The sequence below is a fragment of the Ochotona princeps genome, chromosome 7 (assembly GCF_030435755.1).
Source record: "Ochotona princeps isolate mOchPri1 chromosome 7, mOchPri1.hap1, whole genome shotgun sequence".
NCBI classification, from domain to species: Eukaryota; Metazoa; Chordata; class Mammalia; order Lagomorpha; family Ochotonidae; genus Ochotona; species Ochotona princeps.
The window spans coordinates 86,331,213-86,348,041 of NC_080838.1; the positions used below are offsets into that span (position 1 = coordinate 86,331,213).

Here is a 16,829-nt window from a genome sequence, read left to right on the forward strand (position 1 = left end):
GATGCAGGAAGAAGATAGCCATCTAAAAGCAAGGAGTTGAGCCTTCTCTAGATCCAGAGATGCTTGTCTTGGGGCTTTGTGCCTCCTACATGTATGAAAGGGATGTTTGTAGGACAAGCCACACTCTCTTCATTATTTTGGTATTCATAATATGTTTGTAATTGCAACGGAAACAGCCCTGACGCCAACTGATGAAGCAGGAGACTTGGAGCCACACCTGCTCAGGAGGTTCAGAGTCCACAGATGGTCATTGGACAGCACTGACACATGATGAAGATGGTGGAGATTGGCAAAAGGAGGGTCCCATGGTGAGCTGGGATAGAAGAAGAGAACAAACGAGTTGATCATGACCTTTCTATGTGGTCTTTTTATAAAGTCATCTTGATTTGATCTTGGACAACACCCTAGAAACCTAATGAAATGCAGTAGTTTCTGAAGACCCTATTCTCAGACAAAGGGTAAGCTCCTAGGATTAAGCCCTTAACATGTGGATCACTGGGGACACACAAACTAATGTACAAATAGTAGCACTGCTCCAATGGACCAAGACACTGACTGATAATTAGGCCAACAAGTCCAACTGTGGTTTCCACATAACTCAATGGAACACCATATTGGAAATCTTCAGTCTCTAGGGCTTACTCAAATGTGTTTGGCCACTGTGACCATTCCAACTGCTTCAGGTCCTTAAAGGTGTCTCCTCTCACACCTCTGAAATCACCAAACTTGGTGCTGGATCCTGTTCCTCTCCATTGTCTCCTAAAACGGGGTCACCCAAACTGTGGTTTCAAGTACCCTCCCTGGGAACTGCTCTATATTTTGGCTTCAGTCTCACCTCTCTCTAATCTCTATGTCTGAAAGTCCACCCTCTTGACACACTAGGATGTCATAGTGGTATCTCAGTCTCTACATGTCAAACAATAGATCTGACATCCCAGCTTACCCCAAGCCTGTGAGTCTGTGCTCCTCTGGTGAGCCAAACTTACTCATCCTGGGGATTATGCAAACCAGTTTCAACACATCCAATTCTTGTCAATCTCTACTGGTTGTAAGTTGTGACTATCCCTGTTTTACTGACTTTGAGGTTTCCCAAAGCACTTATGCATTCAGGAGAAAAATTCTTGACAGTCTTAGTGTTTCCACTTCTTGGCTCCACCTGTCCTTGGACTTCAGTTCTTGGTCTGCTGTCTCCCTGTAGCATCTGGCTCATCATTCTCATCATTTACTCTGTCTATGTGTTCCACCCTCCTCAACGCAGCACCTCCTCTTCCTTCAACAACCCCTTGTCATTGCTTCTCTCATTGTGCAAATAGATTCAAATGGCCCCTTTAAACGCTCCCTTAGTACTAATTCCCCTAGTCCCTCAGCCTTAGGTCATGGTTAACTTAACACCTGTGCACATGCCTGCTGGTAAATTCCTTTTTTTTTTTCTGCCCCTAGAGTGTAGGCTATGGAACACAACGCCCGATCCTGTTTTTGTCCCGCAGGTCTGTGATCTCACAAGCACCCTCAGTCCAGAGAGGCCTGAATATTTGGGCTGAGAGGAGAGAGAGAGAGAACCATCACTGGGAAGACTCCTTTCCCACAGTCTGGCTCCTCACAAGCTATTTCCCGGTGACTTGAGTGATGCTCCCCTGAGCCGCTTACAGACAAGCCTCTGACACCTGCTGACGCTGCCTTGCTTGGACCTACTACACGGGGAGGCACCAAGGTGGGGAGACACCAAATAGCTTGCCAACAGCTCTAAGCTCGCAAATCAGGGTCGGGATTCAAACCCAGCCATCCAGTAACTACCATCTTCACACAAGCCCAGTGCTGTGCAGCCCAGAGGCTGTGATGGCCGTGACCATGCCAGCTCCATTGGCGTGTCTCTCAGGAATATAGACTAAAAACAACAGTCAAATCTCAAACTATCAATTTTGCTCACAAATAACATAAAACACAGGGTTTTATTCTATTTCATGGTTGACTAATATTCCACAGTGTATGCATAGGTGTGTGTGTGCGTGTTTTTATCACATTTTCATTGTTCAATCCTCATTTAATGAGCATGTGGGTTAATTTCATATATTAACCATCGTGATGTGAGCTGCTATAAACAAGGAGTACAAGTTACTGTCTCATGTGCTGAAGCTGTTTGCCATGAGGAATGCTCCTTTTATATGTGTTTTACTTAAGGTTTTTGTCACAATCGTGTGTTGTGTTTTATCTAGTCATTTTCTGTGTCTCTTGAGCCAATCCTGTGATTTCTGTTCTTCAGTCTGTTATTGTGTTGCCGGACATTTGCTGATTTGCTTGTGTTGAACACTCCATGCTTACCAGGGGTAGCTCTCCCTTGGTTCGGGTGTGTCATCTTTGTGATGTGTTGTTGGATTCGATCAGCCAGGATTTTGTGGAGGATTGTCCCATCTGTGTGAATCAGGAAACTCGATGTGCAGTTGTGTCTTAGTGTCGTATGCTTGTCTGGTTTGGGGATTATGGTGTAGTTGGCCTCCTGGAAGGAGCTTGGAAGAATTCCCTCCCTTTCAATTATTTACTGTTACAGTGGATAAAAGGAGGCAAGAAAACATATTTTAAATAACAATATTTAGCTCAGAATTTTATAAATCTAACAGGGTTCTGGAATGGATGTTTATTTATACATCCTTTCAAAATTATTATTCATCAAGTGCCTGCATCTTTCCTTTGGGCCCAGTGCTAGCTTGCTGACTCCATGTATCCACCAGACAGAGCAAGAGAAATAAGGATAATGCATAATTGTTACTGCAAAAACAGCAGTGAGCCTGGAAAACATTATGCTAAATTCCAAAAGAACATATGTGTGATTCAACCTACAGAAAAAGGCCAGAACAGCCAAGTCTCCGGGACAGGGCATGGACAGAGGTTGTGTGGGATTGCGGAGAGGGTTTGGGATGTGGCTGCCAGTGAGTGTACCGTGTCTCTAAACAAAGTTCCCAAAGGAGATGGTACGAGCGTGAACAGGCTAGAAAGCACTGCTCACAGGTGCAGAAGGACTGTGCTGTGAGAAGCTGCACCTCAACGACGTTGATCACAAATGACTTTGTCACTGAAAAACACTTTCCCGTGCCTTTCAGGGGATTCAAAGTGCATTTACCCCTTTCCATTGTCACAAGAACTCTGTGAGCCATGTGCTGTGGTGGTCACTACTCCACAGATACTTGAGGTCAAGCACTGGCAGGTGAAGTGGCCTGCCTGTGGAGGGTAGGGCACAGGTCCTCCTGCTGCAGGAGCTAACCCTGACTTCAGAAAAGAGGCCCACGCTCAGCAATCCTGCAAGGAGAAGGTCAGTGCTTCCAGACGAGCTGGCTGGCAGGGGCTGCTGCCTGCCACGTTCATGCCCCAGGGGCTCTGATGTGCAGGTGTCTTCTGCAAGGGGAAAGAATATGAATAGCAAGAAGAAGAAGGGAAATTCCAGCAGAAAAGGGATGAGGACCTGGGGAAGAGCATGGTTGTCCTGACCTGTTGGAGGCTATCCCGGGGCTAGGCCCCATTCCATGCGCATGCGATGCAAAGCTTTGTCCTGGGTCTCGCCTGGGTGGCATCCACACAATTGACCTATGGGTTCGCGCTCAAGCTGCTGTGTGAGTCCCAGAGCCCCAGGGCTGTCCATAAGCTGTCTGAGGATGCCAAACAGCCCACATGCCACCTGCTGTCCGTGGAGAAGACAGAGAAGGGGAAGCACGCAGTACAAGTAGGAAAGTATTAAACCGCAGGTGTCAGAAATCGTCGATTTGGCATGAATGCGCACAAAGTGAAGTGATAGGGCCCGCAGGTTGGGGGTGGGCATGGTGGGTCCCCAGTACAAGTGTGTGTCTTAGAACATGGCAAAGTGGGGTTCATCTGCTGTGTAACACGGGGCAACAGTAGTAAGGCTGTGGGTCTCACACTATGCATTGTCTTCTTTTTTTTTAATTGAGAAACAGAGCTCCCATCATCTGTTCATTCATCAAATGCCCAAGACAGCGAGGCTGGTCAAGAAACTGGAAACTGTACCTGGGTCTCTTATGGGAACGGCAGGAAGCCATGTTACCTCCTGGTTCCGTGTTAGCAGGAGCCAGGGCTGGGCTTTGAACCCTGTTCAAAAGTCCTCTGACGTGGGCTGTGAAGTCTGGACCAACATGTCAAGCAACTGTGCCATGGAGTGTACTTGTTACCAGTCAGGATCCACTGTTCCCATGGGCTTTCTGTAGTTTTCCCATACATTTCTGCCTCTGACAGTGAAAGTCTGTCCGTCAAAGACACTATTTACAGGCTTATCCTTAGTTCGCAGATTCCATGTTAAAGAACCACACGCAGTTAGGCCTTCCTGTTGCTCAGCAGTCTGTTGAAAACATGATTCCCAAGGAAGCAGAAGCCAGCCAATGCCCCTTGCTTCCAGTGAGGCAGGGCCCTGAATGGCCCCTGGACAGCAGCTACTGCTTTGCTTCCATCTTGCTGTCTTCCATCTGGGGTTGGTGACGTGGACAAAAAGGCTTTCAGGCACACACTCATGACACCTCTGTCTCATTTTTTATCTCCCATAACTACCCACTCATTCTGGACTTGTCCTCGCAGGCAAGGCTGCAGGTTTTGCCAATGGAACCTGTTGGCCTGAAGGAAAGAACAGAGGTGAAAACTTGCGTTGCGAAAGGCCCGATAGACAACATGGACCTAAGAAGCCCGCAGAGCAAACTGGGGACCCCGGGCTCAGAAAGGGAAGCATTAACCACCGGTCCGCTTGTGCCCATCCAATTCTTGGCATCCCACTATGGCCACCACGTCCACAGCCACCCCCTGGCTCCCCTAGACTGGAGACCCGCCACAGGACAACCACCAGGTGCCTGACACTGTAGGAGCAAGTGGACACTCACTGGGATGTTGTCTCTGTAGGAAGGAAACACACGTGGGCAGAAAGGCCATGCAGACACACCCCAGCTCAGGGCCACTCCCGGGGCAGCTGCAGGGGTTCTGCTCAGACTGCAGTGTGACAGCACCACGTTGGCCTCACCCTGCTGGCTGCAAGCCTAGCCACAGAGCATAAATTGGTGCTCTAGGAACACAATGCTGACCCTGAGTGGAGCACATGGGTCCTAGTGCTCAACCCCCACGCCCAATGTGTGAAAAGATGTAGTGCAGGCATGAATATTTCATCGATAGAACACACACTGATTCATAGAAAAGAGCAGGTACTATCAAGATCTTGAACAATTTTTGTTTGGAGTAGCTTTGCGCCATGAGTGAAGTTGTCACTCGTCTTGGGTAGCACGGGCTGCAGATGACCAGGCAGTGGGAATAGGTTCCAACTTTTCCTCGTGGCACCCAGCAGGTTTTAGCAAGCTCTGCTCTTCATGGCTTGGTCCGGCGGGTTTTCCCACTGTGAAATGCTTTATTGCAGCCATCACAAAAAACTGTCACGTGTATTTTGGCCACGAGCAGAGCAATCCTTTAAGTCCTTTTACATTTAGGAAGCTATGGGCTTGCCTAAGTTCTCTGGACCTCCTCTGAAAGGAAGGCTGTAAATCTCAAAATATCCAGTAAGTGGAGGAGATTATTGAGGTGACAGCCCTGTGACGAACACCAGGAGCTGCCCGAGCTCTCTGTAAGCACATTGCCCAGATACAGAAGGGGCCTGGCATGTGAAGCCCCTGCCCAGGCCTCAGCAGGCTCCAGGCTTGCACTCGCGGCTGGCAGGGCAGAGAGCAGAGATGATGTTTCATATGAACCCCAGGAGCTGGAGAGACGCCCAGTTTGGCGAGCATTTTAGTGAATTATTCGATGTACTTCACCATGTGTGAATTTGATAATAGTGGCTTGTGGATGCTCATTACTGATACCGCTCAATATTATCACAAAAATCGACTTAATAGAACGGTTTCTGATATTGGCTCCAGGGTGCAATTTTCAGCCATTCAAGTTGTGAAATCCACTTTTAGTTTTGAGTCAGCAGTGCTTATAATGTGTTCTTAAAAGGAGATCATTAAGGCTCGGGCGGGCTCTGGGTTGTTTGCAGTGCTGCTAAAATTTCATTCTAAAGAACAACCGCTATTTCAGTCTGCTCGTTTGTGGGATGCAGACTAATTTCTTAGCCTCATCTGTAGTGTTTTTGAGCATGAAAGAACCAGAAAATGCTGAGGTGATTAATCGCTGTGCACTTACATACGGAGAGAAAAGCTGACATCAACTCTGAACTTGTGATGTTTGATTTGGGTGTATTGTATTTCATCCAGATGGCACAGGTTTCTATCAGACCTGACCTACTTAGGTAATGCGGAGTCGTAAGACCAAAGGACTTAGAATGACACAAAGAATGTTTTGCATAGACATTTAAAGAGCCTGTGTTCAAATACCAGAAGCTTATGTGCATGAATATACTTCAAAAAGTGGATGGAAAACCGGAATAAGAGAGAGTCTATTCGGGTACGAAAAAAATGATGCCTGTGAGCACATGTATTCACAACATGCATCACCCATGGGGTTATTTGAAGGATACTGCTTTCAAATATTGGGATTTTTAGGGCCCGGCGTGATAGCGTGGCGGTTAAGGTCCTTGCCTTGAATGCCCCAGGATCACATATGGGCGCCAGTTCTAATCCCAGCGGCCCTGCTTCCCATCCTGCTCCCTGCTTGTGGCCTGGGAAAGCAGTCGCGGATGGCCCAAAGCCTTGGGATCCTGCACCCGCGTGGGAGACCCAGAGGAGGTTCCTGGCTTCAGATTGGCTCAGCTCCAGCCATTGTGGCCGCTTGGGGAGTGAACCATCGGACAGAAGATCTTCCTCTGTATATCCGCTTTTCCAATAAAAATAAATAAAATCTTAAAAAAAATTGGGGTTTTTAAAATAACCTTTCAAGCATGGATTCACAACTGTTTTATAACATGATGAGCTTGTCTTTTAGGTTTGTTGTCTGAGTTTTCATAGAGCCCTCATAGACCCCTGTGTGTGGGGGGGTCTGTCTGTCTCTCCCCCACCTCTCCCTCTATATATATATACGTGTATTTGTATGTATATGCATATGAATATACGCAGTCCCTGTTGCACCTGTTTGTCCACATTTTAAACCCCACACATAATGCAAGCATAACCTAAACTATCAACTGTAGTCATACATACTTTATTAAAATATCAAGTTATTCACCACCATAATTGTGTTTGGATTTTCGGCATAATTTACTGCTAATTTGCATGGCTCATTTCACAGGGTAATTTTGCATCAAGTATTTAATGAAATCAGAATATAATATCAGAAGGTTTTTTTTTTTTTTAAAAAAATGAAACCCTAAAATACAAGATGGCGGTTTAGTGTCTTTCTGTCGTCTGGATTGTTACTTGTCTGCCAGGTCTGTTTCAGGTCCTTCTCAATCTATAGTTGCTAAACTTTCTAGCCACACTACTATTTTTTTTTAATATTTATCTATTTTTATTGGGAAATCAGATATACAGAGAGGAGGAGAGATAGAGAGGAAGATCTTCCATCCGATGATTCACTTCCCAAGTGGCCGCAACGGCCGGAGCTGAGCTGATCTGAAGCCAGGAGCCAGGAGCCTCTTCCAGGTCTCCCACACGGGTGCAGGGTCCCAAGACCTTGGGCCATCCTTGACTGCTTTCCTAGGCCACAGGCAGAGAGCTGGATGGCAAGCGGGGCTGTGGGGATGTGAACCGGCGCCCATATGCGATCCCAGCATGTGCAAGATGAGGGCTTTAGCTACTAGGCTACTGCACCAGGTCCATTGTCTTTTTTAGGGTTGATTTTATTTATTTGAAAGGCACAATGCTTTCCTCTAATAGTTTGATGGTTTCTGGGTGTAGATTTAGGTCCTTGATCCATTTAGAGCTAATGTTTGTATCATGTGACAGGTGTGGGTCTTGCTTCTTAATTCTGCACGCTGCTATCCAGTTGTCCCAACAGCATTTGTTGAATAGACCAGGATTTTTGCCTGGGTTGTTTTCAGTTTTCTTGTCAAATACTGGTTTACTGTATATGTGTGGGCTCCCTTCTGGTGCTTCTATTCTGTTCCACTGATCTTCTTCTCTGTTTCTGTACCAGTACCAGACTGTCTCAATAACACTGCTATTTTTAAATAACAAAGACATTTAAAAAATCAACAGAAAATATCAAGCCCAGTTCCTCAAACTCTCGGGTGGACATTGCCCTGGCTTGGCAAGGGCGTGTGGAAGACAGCCTGCGGTGAGGTGTGCAGACGTGCCATGTTCACAGGTGTCAAGAAAATGTCCGATTTCTCTGAAGAAAAGGAGTCATTGCAGAGACTGTCTTCACGCGGCGTTACGTTGAGAGGAGAATGAGGATGGTAATTGGTTACGGGATTGTTGATCGTGCGGGTGTTCTGGCATCATGCCAGGCTTAGCCTAGTGAGGGTGCTGCCCATCAGAGCAGCACAAGCCCCACCAGCCTTCCTCCAAGACACTGCACTGTGCAGAGGTTGCTCTTAATCAGGGAACACCTGCTCCACCTTGGTTCAAATCCCTCAAGGAGCATGTTTCCTCATCCATGTGTTCAACAAGAAATAACAGACATGTCCAACAGAAACACGGGGTCTGGAGCCAGGGTCAGGACACCTAATCACACGCAATTGTGCTTAACCTTACTGTTTAAGCTTGTTTTCATCATCTCCCATGATTTTTTAATGATTCTGGAACACAGACATGAGCCATGGATAGCTCAGAAACTGCGGGAAGCTGCGGTCGGGAAGGACACGGGCCAGAAGCTAGTGTGGAAAATGGGGCCCAGACCATGACACCAAAGCTCTCCTCTGTGAGGAAGGCTCACAAGATGCTGGGCAGAGAGAGCCTGCTCGTCAGGTACCATTTCTGCACACGATAGAGATGGTGTTGGTGGGATGGGCCTAGCATGTAATCACCACCTCTAACACCAGAACTCCACTTTAGAGCTGGTGCATGTCCCAGCTGCTGTGCTTCAGTCCAGCTTCCTGCTAACAGCCTGGAGAAAGCAGCAAAAAGAGGTTCTTCTCCTTGGGCATCTGCTGCTCGTGTGGGAGACCTCTTGTTTCCAGGCTGATGGTGTCATTAACTGGCCACGAACCTGGCTATCGAAGTAGGACAGCAGGTGGATTATCGCCCTCCCGCTCCCTACTTGTGTGACTTAGACTCACAAATAAATAAATAAATCTTAAAAAAAAAAAAGATGGTGGTGATGGCTGAGAGCACGCACACAGGGCATTACTTCTGCAGCAGCTAAGGACGGTGGTGACCACAGTGCCATGCGACAGGAGCCTGGGTAAGACAAGGGCACTTACAAACAGAGCAGAGTGAAAAATGGAACTCAGTTCCGTGCTTTGCTTCTAATAAAGTGATGGCATCCCCGGCCCTGAGTGTACAAGCAGCGCTAAGGGAAAGATGCTGGCAGGCAGCCCAGGCAGGTGTGCTCAGCCCTCAGGCCAAGGCGGCTGCAGGCATGCCCGTGTTCTCTACTGTGCGCTAATGCACCTGACACGTGTGGCCACTGGATCCAAATGGATTCTCAGAGCCTTTTTCAAGACATGCTTCAGGACGGTGGTTCTCCAAGTTCACCTTTTTTCTAGCTGGTGATGGAAGGCTTCTGAACACACCCAGAGATGTTCTGAGGCAGCAGGCCTGGGGCTGAAGACTTCGCATGTGGAGGAAGCTTCCTGGTAAAGCTCATGCTGCCACCAGCATGGCGGTGGGGTGATCTCATGCTCAGCACCACTCCTGAAGCTGGCCTGTCTCTGACTGTGTGCAACAGGCTTGGAAAAAGCAGGCCCACGGAAGCAAGGAAGCAAGGTTAAGCCACCCCTGGCTTCATGGCTGCCTCAGACCCAGAGAAAGTTGGTGGCTTGGAGATTCGCATAAGAGGAATGGTACAAGCGTCCTGCAGTGACCGGGTCAATGAAAGCTAGCACTGTGTGAGCAAGATCAGCCACGCAGTTAACAAATATCCATGGAGTATGTATCCATGCACTAAGCAGAGACCAGACAAGAGCCTGCAAGGAGCTCATGTTCAAATAGGATGCTGTGCACCAGCTACGTACTGGCATTGATACGTGTAGTCTGTCTTAACGGCACTCTTACATCATCCATCCCTCCTTCATGTTTCTCTTGTATCTATATCACCTATTTACATATATTATTTATCTATTATTTGCATCTGTCTGTGATTTATCTAGATAATGACCCTCGAAAGCAAAGTAAGGAAAACTGCGGTAGGGGAAAGTGAGAACAAAGTGACAGCCAGACGCGAACTGAAAAGAAGGTGCGATGAAAGTCCTGTAGGGAAAAGGCACCCGCTGTGAGAGCATGTGGGTTCTGGGCAGAGGCCTTGGTGTGTCTAGGGGGAACGAGAAGCCAGCGTGGCTGGAACTAAAAGCTTCGGCAAATTGCATGGAGTCGGTGATGGGAAGATGTGTGAGCCCTCGTATTTTTAGCTTTACTCTAAGTAACTGTTGAATAGTTTTCATCAATAATGTAATTGAATCTAATTGGTGTTTCATGCAATTTATTTGGCTATTGTGCCAAAAATAGAGTGAAGAGGGTGAGAATAGAAGGAGGCCTTGACATCCATCCAGAGACGAACAGGATGTTGCTGGGGTGTTGGGAATTGGTTAGATGGGGAGCCATTTGAAGGTAGAATCTGTACAATGTACCGATGACTAGCGTGAGAAGAAGAAGGGGAAGACGAGAGAGGTGCAGGCGGATGTAGAAATGTCCAGAGCAGAGGGATGACTGTTCCATGTGGATGACAACACGTTGAGCTAAGTGGTTGAGGAGGCAGATGGATCTGTGTCTAGTTCCATGAAGAAGACCCAGCTAGCCACCCAGACTTGGTGTCACCAGAATGTCAGTGACATCTGAGATTGGGTACATTTACAAAGGAGATCCAGGGCTGATCCAGGGTCAGGAACCATCTGCTAGTGGCAGGGGGTAGCTCTTTGAAGATGTCATACCCAGTATCCACTTGCGAGCTCCTGGAGAGAAGAGAAACAAAAATAATTCACAAATCTATAGATATGATGGTATTGACAGACATTATTGAAGAGCTGGAACTTTGTAATATGGCATCCTATCGTTCCTCTCCCTTGCCCTCACTTTCACTGTGAGTCTGCAAGACCTGTGTGGTGATGTGCAAACTGGCAGTCATGGGTGCTGCCTTCCCTGTGAGTGTACAGTGGGCTGCAGTGTGCTGGTGTGTGTGCACTGACCTGTATGGTAGTGTGGGTGTGCATTGGCAGTGAAGTCTCTGGCAGCAGGCCATGCTGTGTGTGTGTGTGTGTGTGTGTGTGTGTGCACTGACCTGTGTGGTAACATGGGTGTGCATTGACAGTGAACTCTGTGCTGCAGGCCATGCTGTGTGAGTGTGTGTGTGCACTGGCCTGCATGGCAACATGGGTGTGCATTGACAGTGAACTCTGTGACTGTATGCCATGCTGTGAGTATGTACTGATTTTCTAGTGTCAGATGAGTGTGGCAACACAAGCTTGAGAGTCTATATTATAGGGTGATTATACTAAAAGCTTCTCTTAAAATTCACTCTGACTTTAAGGTTAAAATCGCACTGGAGATATTCATGACCTTAGCTAGTGTCCTAGTCATATGCATAATTGGCAAGGATTTATTTTTCACTCTTTAAAAAAGAAGCTGATGTGTACTTTGAGTCAAATATCTAATCCTGGGGCATAGCAGGTTAAACCACCAGTTGGAATCACCTGTATTCCTAGTCACAGTGCTAGTTCAGGTTCTGTGTCCTCAACTTCCAGTCTAGCTCCCTGGTGCTGCGCCTGGGGCAGAAGGCAAGGCCCAGTGTTTGGGCACGGCCTCCTAAATGGACCATCTGGATTGAGCTCCTGGCACGTGGCTGTGGGCTGATCCATGCCGAGCTGTTGCAGACCTCTGGACAATGCTGCAGTGGGTGGGGCTATCTCTGTATGTGTCCTTCTCTGGTTACCACTCTGCCTATCAAATAAAAAAATACGTCTTAAAATCTGTGTAATCCACATTTTCCCTCAATTCTTTGTGTGCAAATGTTCAGGAAGAAGTGTATTGAAACCTTTAAGGCATAGTTTTTCTTCTGGGTTCATCTTGTGTTTCTTGTGTTTCTCGTGTTTCTTTAAGTCTTAACAATGTTTAAAAATAATTTGTTTTCAACTTGTTTTGCCGTGTTTTGTCTAAGCCTTTCATAAACCTTTCCTGGACTTAAGTGTTGCATGAATAAATTAATAGCATGGTTTATACACTGACCCTGTGTGACCCGTGTTTGTATTCATTAAAACAGCAAATATAAATCTTTTCATAAAAACTGCAGTCTAATTAGCAGAAATTAAGTCATTATTTGTTTTATCTTTTGCACTGGTCAAACTCATTTCTCAGAAGTAGCCAGTTCTGTGTCGTAGTTCAAAATACATAATAAGAATTTGAGATAGGCTTGCAACTGAAAATTCACTAGGGCAAGGCAGAAAAGACGGCATTGGACAGCCATGAAGAGAGGTCAAAGAGCAGCCCTGAGATGCATACCACACTCACCTGCTATTTTGTGTATTTTAAAAGATTTATTTATTTTTATTGAAAAGGCAGGTTTACAGAAAGAAGGAGAGAGAGAGAGAGAAAGATGTTCTATCCACTAGTTCATTTCCCAAGAGGCCAGAGCTAATCCAATCTGAAGCTTGAAGCCTCCTGCAGGTCTCCCATATGGGTACAGAGTTCCAAGGACTTGGGCCATCCTCTATTACTTTCCCAGGGCACAAGTAGGGAGCTGCATGGGACGTGCACATGAACTGGCACCCATATGGGATTCCGTCACTTCCAGGAGTCAAGCTTAGCCAGCTGGGTCATCACGCCACCCCCTGCCCCATCTGTTTCTAGTTCTGTCTGCGCCAGGCTTTGTGAACTCACCAACAATGCAGCTCCCAAGGCACCATGAAAGGCAGAGCTGGAAAATAAGCAGACAGAAACTTTCTTCAACAAAGCAGGCAGACACACAAACAACTGAACACGTTTGATAACCTGTGCCATGTGCTCTCTACCAAAACTCCAAATCTGTTGAAATGCTTAGGAGGTTGGGGAGCCCTATAAGGATTAATGGAGCAGGCGGCATTTGAGCTAAATCTTGGTAGATAAGAAAGCATTATAAGGTTGGAGTTTCAGGTAGGACTAGGTCACAAATGTCTTGAATTGACTTTCTGAGGTGAGAAAACTCATTTTCAGGTCTAAGAAGGGATGAACAGTGAACAATTTTTAGACAAGAAGCCATATGAGTCAGTCTGTATTTTATGAAAATAGAGCACAGGAGTTAAAGATCGAGGAGAAAGCAATATGTACAAACGAATTAATTAAGACCCAAGGAATGGATTATTCCAGGAACAGGCTCGTATTGCCTTGTGAAAATGCGCAAACTATGTTGCCTCAAGGAATTCAGGTTTACTTTTTATCATTTGTAGTACTAATAAAACAGTAATAATATATGCTACATGGAGGTTTAATGGATTAAGGCCATGTGTAGCATCCAGCATGTGCAGAGTAGATTTAGACTCTGTTAGCATTCTCACATGTCTTCTGATTTGTCTATTATCTTACGTCAGTATTGTCCTCTTCCCAATCCATTTTATGTGAGGTGCTGGCTCCAGGAGTATTCCTGAAGAACAAAGGTGGACTGGCGCTCTGCGGGGTAAGGGCTAGCCTTGTCTCATGGCCTGTTTGTTGTCCTCTGGTCTCAGAGCACTCATTACTGAAAGCAGATCAAGCTCACAGCCACAGGCTGCCCTGTAATCAACTTTAGCCACCGATGAGGACGAATTATTCTGGCTGAATTACAACTCTGAGGTCATGCCTTTTAGAACTGCAACGTCGGGTGTTCAGGGGGATGTGGGACATTCTACTGGCAAATCTCTTGAGGATATGTTATGTTCTGCAAGTTGGTGTCTACTCAAAACGCCCCTATGAAAGCCCAACCATGGGGCCCCAGGCAGGTGCTAAGGTTAGGAGGGTGATGTCCTTGAGGGATTTCTGTGTGCTCAAAGAGAGACCTCAGAGGGTTCGCTGCTCCGTCTGCCACGGAGGGACTCACCAGAAAGTGCCATGTGTGAATCAGGAAGAATTCCGGGGCCTTGCTCTTGAAGTTGCAACATCAAGAAGAGCAAGGACAAGTGCCTGCCTGGGATGAGCCTGACAGTCTCCTGGACTTCCTGAAGCAGGCACGATGCAGGAGGAGCTGCAGGTGCACTGCGGAGTGTGGGCTCATGTGGTTGTCACAAGCCATGTGCAGCATCCAGCATGTGTAGAGTAGATTTAGACTCTGTTCTCCTTTCCTGAAGTGCTCGGAGGACAGGAAACATTCATTAACCATGCAGGGAGCTCACACCAAATCCCCCTAACCACACAGCGGGGACTGGCGGCAGATGATGCGACCCCTCTCAGCCGCCGCCTGGGTTCACGCCAGCAGGCAGCGTCAACACGGGCCCTGGCCACAACGCAGGCTTGTGGAGCATCCATCTCACTATTTTTATCTTATTCCTATCTGGGTCAGATCTGAGTTGGGGCAGACTGAAGTGAGCGAGGCAAGGTCCAGAAGGGACGGGGAAGGACACGTTGGATTAATCCTTTCACCTTAGGGAGAGGTTCTCAGTATCCTCTGTGAAATGCAGGAAGTGGAAGGTGCTGAACTTGTTTTTTTAAAGATTTATTTATTTTTATTGGAAAGTTAGATTACAGAGAGAAGGGACAGAGAGGAAGATCTTGCCTCTGCTGTTCTAAGACATGTCCGCCATGCCACACCCCAAGCAGACTTGTGTTCCTGCTGCATTTCCCAGGGGAACTCTGGGCTGCCTGCTGTCAATCAGACTCCCTGCCCCTGCGTTTCTGCCCCGGAAGCTCTGCAGACTTGTGAGCACACAGGTCCTCCTTCAGCACCAGGGACAATGACTTTAGTATCATTTGCAAGCAACATTTTGGATGAGAACTTCCATATATGTAGCTTTCACAAGCTGATTTCAAAGTGTGGCAGTGAGTGTCCACACAGGAGAGGCTGGACTTGCCAGGCAATCAAGGTCAAGAACACCTTAGGGGAACCAAACACTACTTTCAATCCAGAAGCAGCTGGCACTGGGAAGCTTAGAAATCATTTAAAAAGTGTACGAAGTCCTAATTCCTCTGTGCTTGATCCCTGCTGCACATGGATGGAATGGTCCAAAATATTTAGACTAGAAATTCCCAGTAGTTTATGGTGTCCCCAGCAATGCACACACACATACACTCACAACACACACTCACTCACACATACACATATACCCACTCACTCACTCCTGAGTTGATATCCATGGGGGAAAGTTCTGTTACCTACTAGCAAAATAAATGTATCAGGCTGTCTTTAAATGATCTATTTAGTCTCATATTTTTGAGGAAAAATCTGAATCAGTACAATTTGTTTTCAATTTCATTGGACGAATTGCTAAAGTGCAGTGATTAAAACTGTTACAGCACAATTGGCGGAATCTGTTAGCTGCAGGGAGGGGAAAGGCGTCCCCCTTCCCCACAGTTAGTCTTAGGAAACGGAGAGGGCTGGAAGTTGAGGCTGACAGTCCTGAGAGGAAGACGAGCTTCGAAACAGTTTCCCTATGAGCCTTCCACGATGGCTGCTTCCTTGTAGCCAGGAGAAGAGGCAGCCAGTGGAGTCCTATGTTCACATACGCCATGGCCTCCATTGCTCTCTCTCTCCCTCTTTCTTTCTCTCCTCTCTCCTTTCTTCCCCTCCTCTTCTCCCCCTTGCCTTCCATCCAGACATTCTTGAAAAGTGGAGGCAGATTTACGATTCTCTGGCTCACCGCCAAATGGCCCACATTTTTGACTTGGTGCCAAAGTTGCTGACCGGGTAGAACTCCATGCCAGACTGCCACGTGGGTTGCAGGGGTCCGAGCACTCTATCCCCGACCGACCTGCTGCCTCTCGGGCTATGCATTCGCAGGATGCTTATCTGAAAACAAATAGCTGGGACTTGACAGAAATAGGAGGCAGAGGTCCTTAACGCCTACATAAGCCATGGTCTGCTCTGCAAGTTTTAACCCCTTGGAAGAGGCAGATATGTGGACAGCCCTCTTCTGAGATGGAACAGGACAGTCAGATGATGGAGGCACACCGTGAAAGTGGTGCTTGAGCTGGATCCACAATAAAGGCAATACATTATCAAAATTTAAACTCATGGGATAAAACCAAATGCTCCCTGGGAAACATGTCTTTCAGAGCAACTTTTCAGCCTGTGTTTAAGGAGCAGTGATGAAGAAGAGCTCCCTTCTGGCTCATATATTTTGCTTCTAGGAATTGATCCTAGAAAACAAATGTGATGATTCAGAACAAACCCGTGATAAGGTGGTTTGCTTTAAAATTCATCAGGCTGTCAGAGGATCAAATTGCAATACTGGGACATTAGATAATAAATCATAGCATGTCCAGTAGGATAGTACACTGTATCCAGATTATTGGTGTTGGTGAAGAAAGACTTTTGATGGATTCTTAATGAGAAAATGATGATTTTTAAATGACATCCCAATAATTATATACTATTAAATATCTGTGTGTATTCATACCTGTGTAGCAAGCCGTTCGGACTATTAGGTTTAGTTTTGTTACATGGAGATGATTTCCATTTTTCTTTTCCATCTTTGTTTCTCAGTTACTACGTACTATTGATTGTATATAAAAAAAAGCAGCAGTCCAGCATGTCATTGGGAGCTGGTACTGGATCTAGCTATTTCTGCAGCATTCTTGTACTAGAGCATGCCTTTCCATATATTTCATTTAGGTTTTATCTAATTTGATAAGATTTTCCTTAGTATGTTTTAAGTTTTCCCAGGA

The 16,829-nt window shown here is 46.5% G+C and overlaps 1 protein-coding gene across 1 annotated transcript in view; it reads left to right on the plus strand.

The window, feature by feature from the left end:
- The first annotated feature begins 8,667 nt into the window (after positions 1–8,667).
- The window catches only part of CSMD1 (CUB and Sushi multiple domains 1), a 652,915-nt gene continuing 644,753 nt past the window's right edge, over positions 8,668–16,829 (plus strand). The window contains exon 1 of the mRNA XM_058666667.1: positions 8,668–8,816. Within this exon, the coding sequence (XP_058522650.1) occupies positions 8,668–8,816 (149 nt within the window). The remainder of the gene's footprint in view (positions 8,817–16,829) is intronic.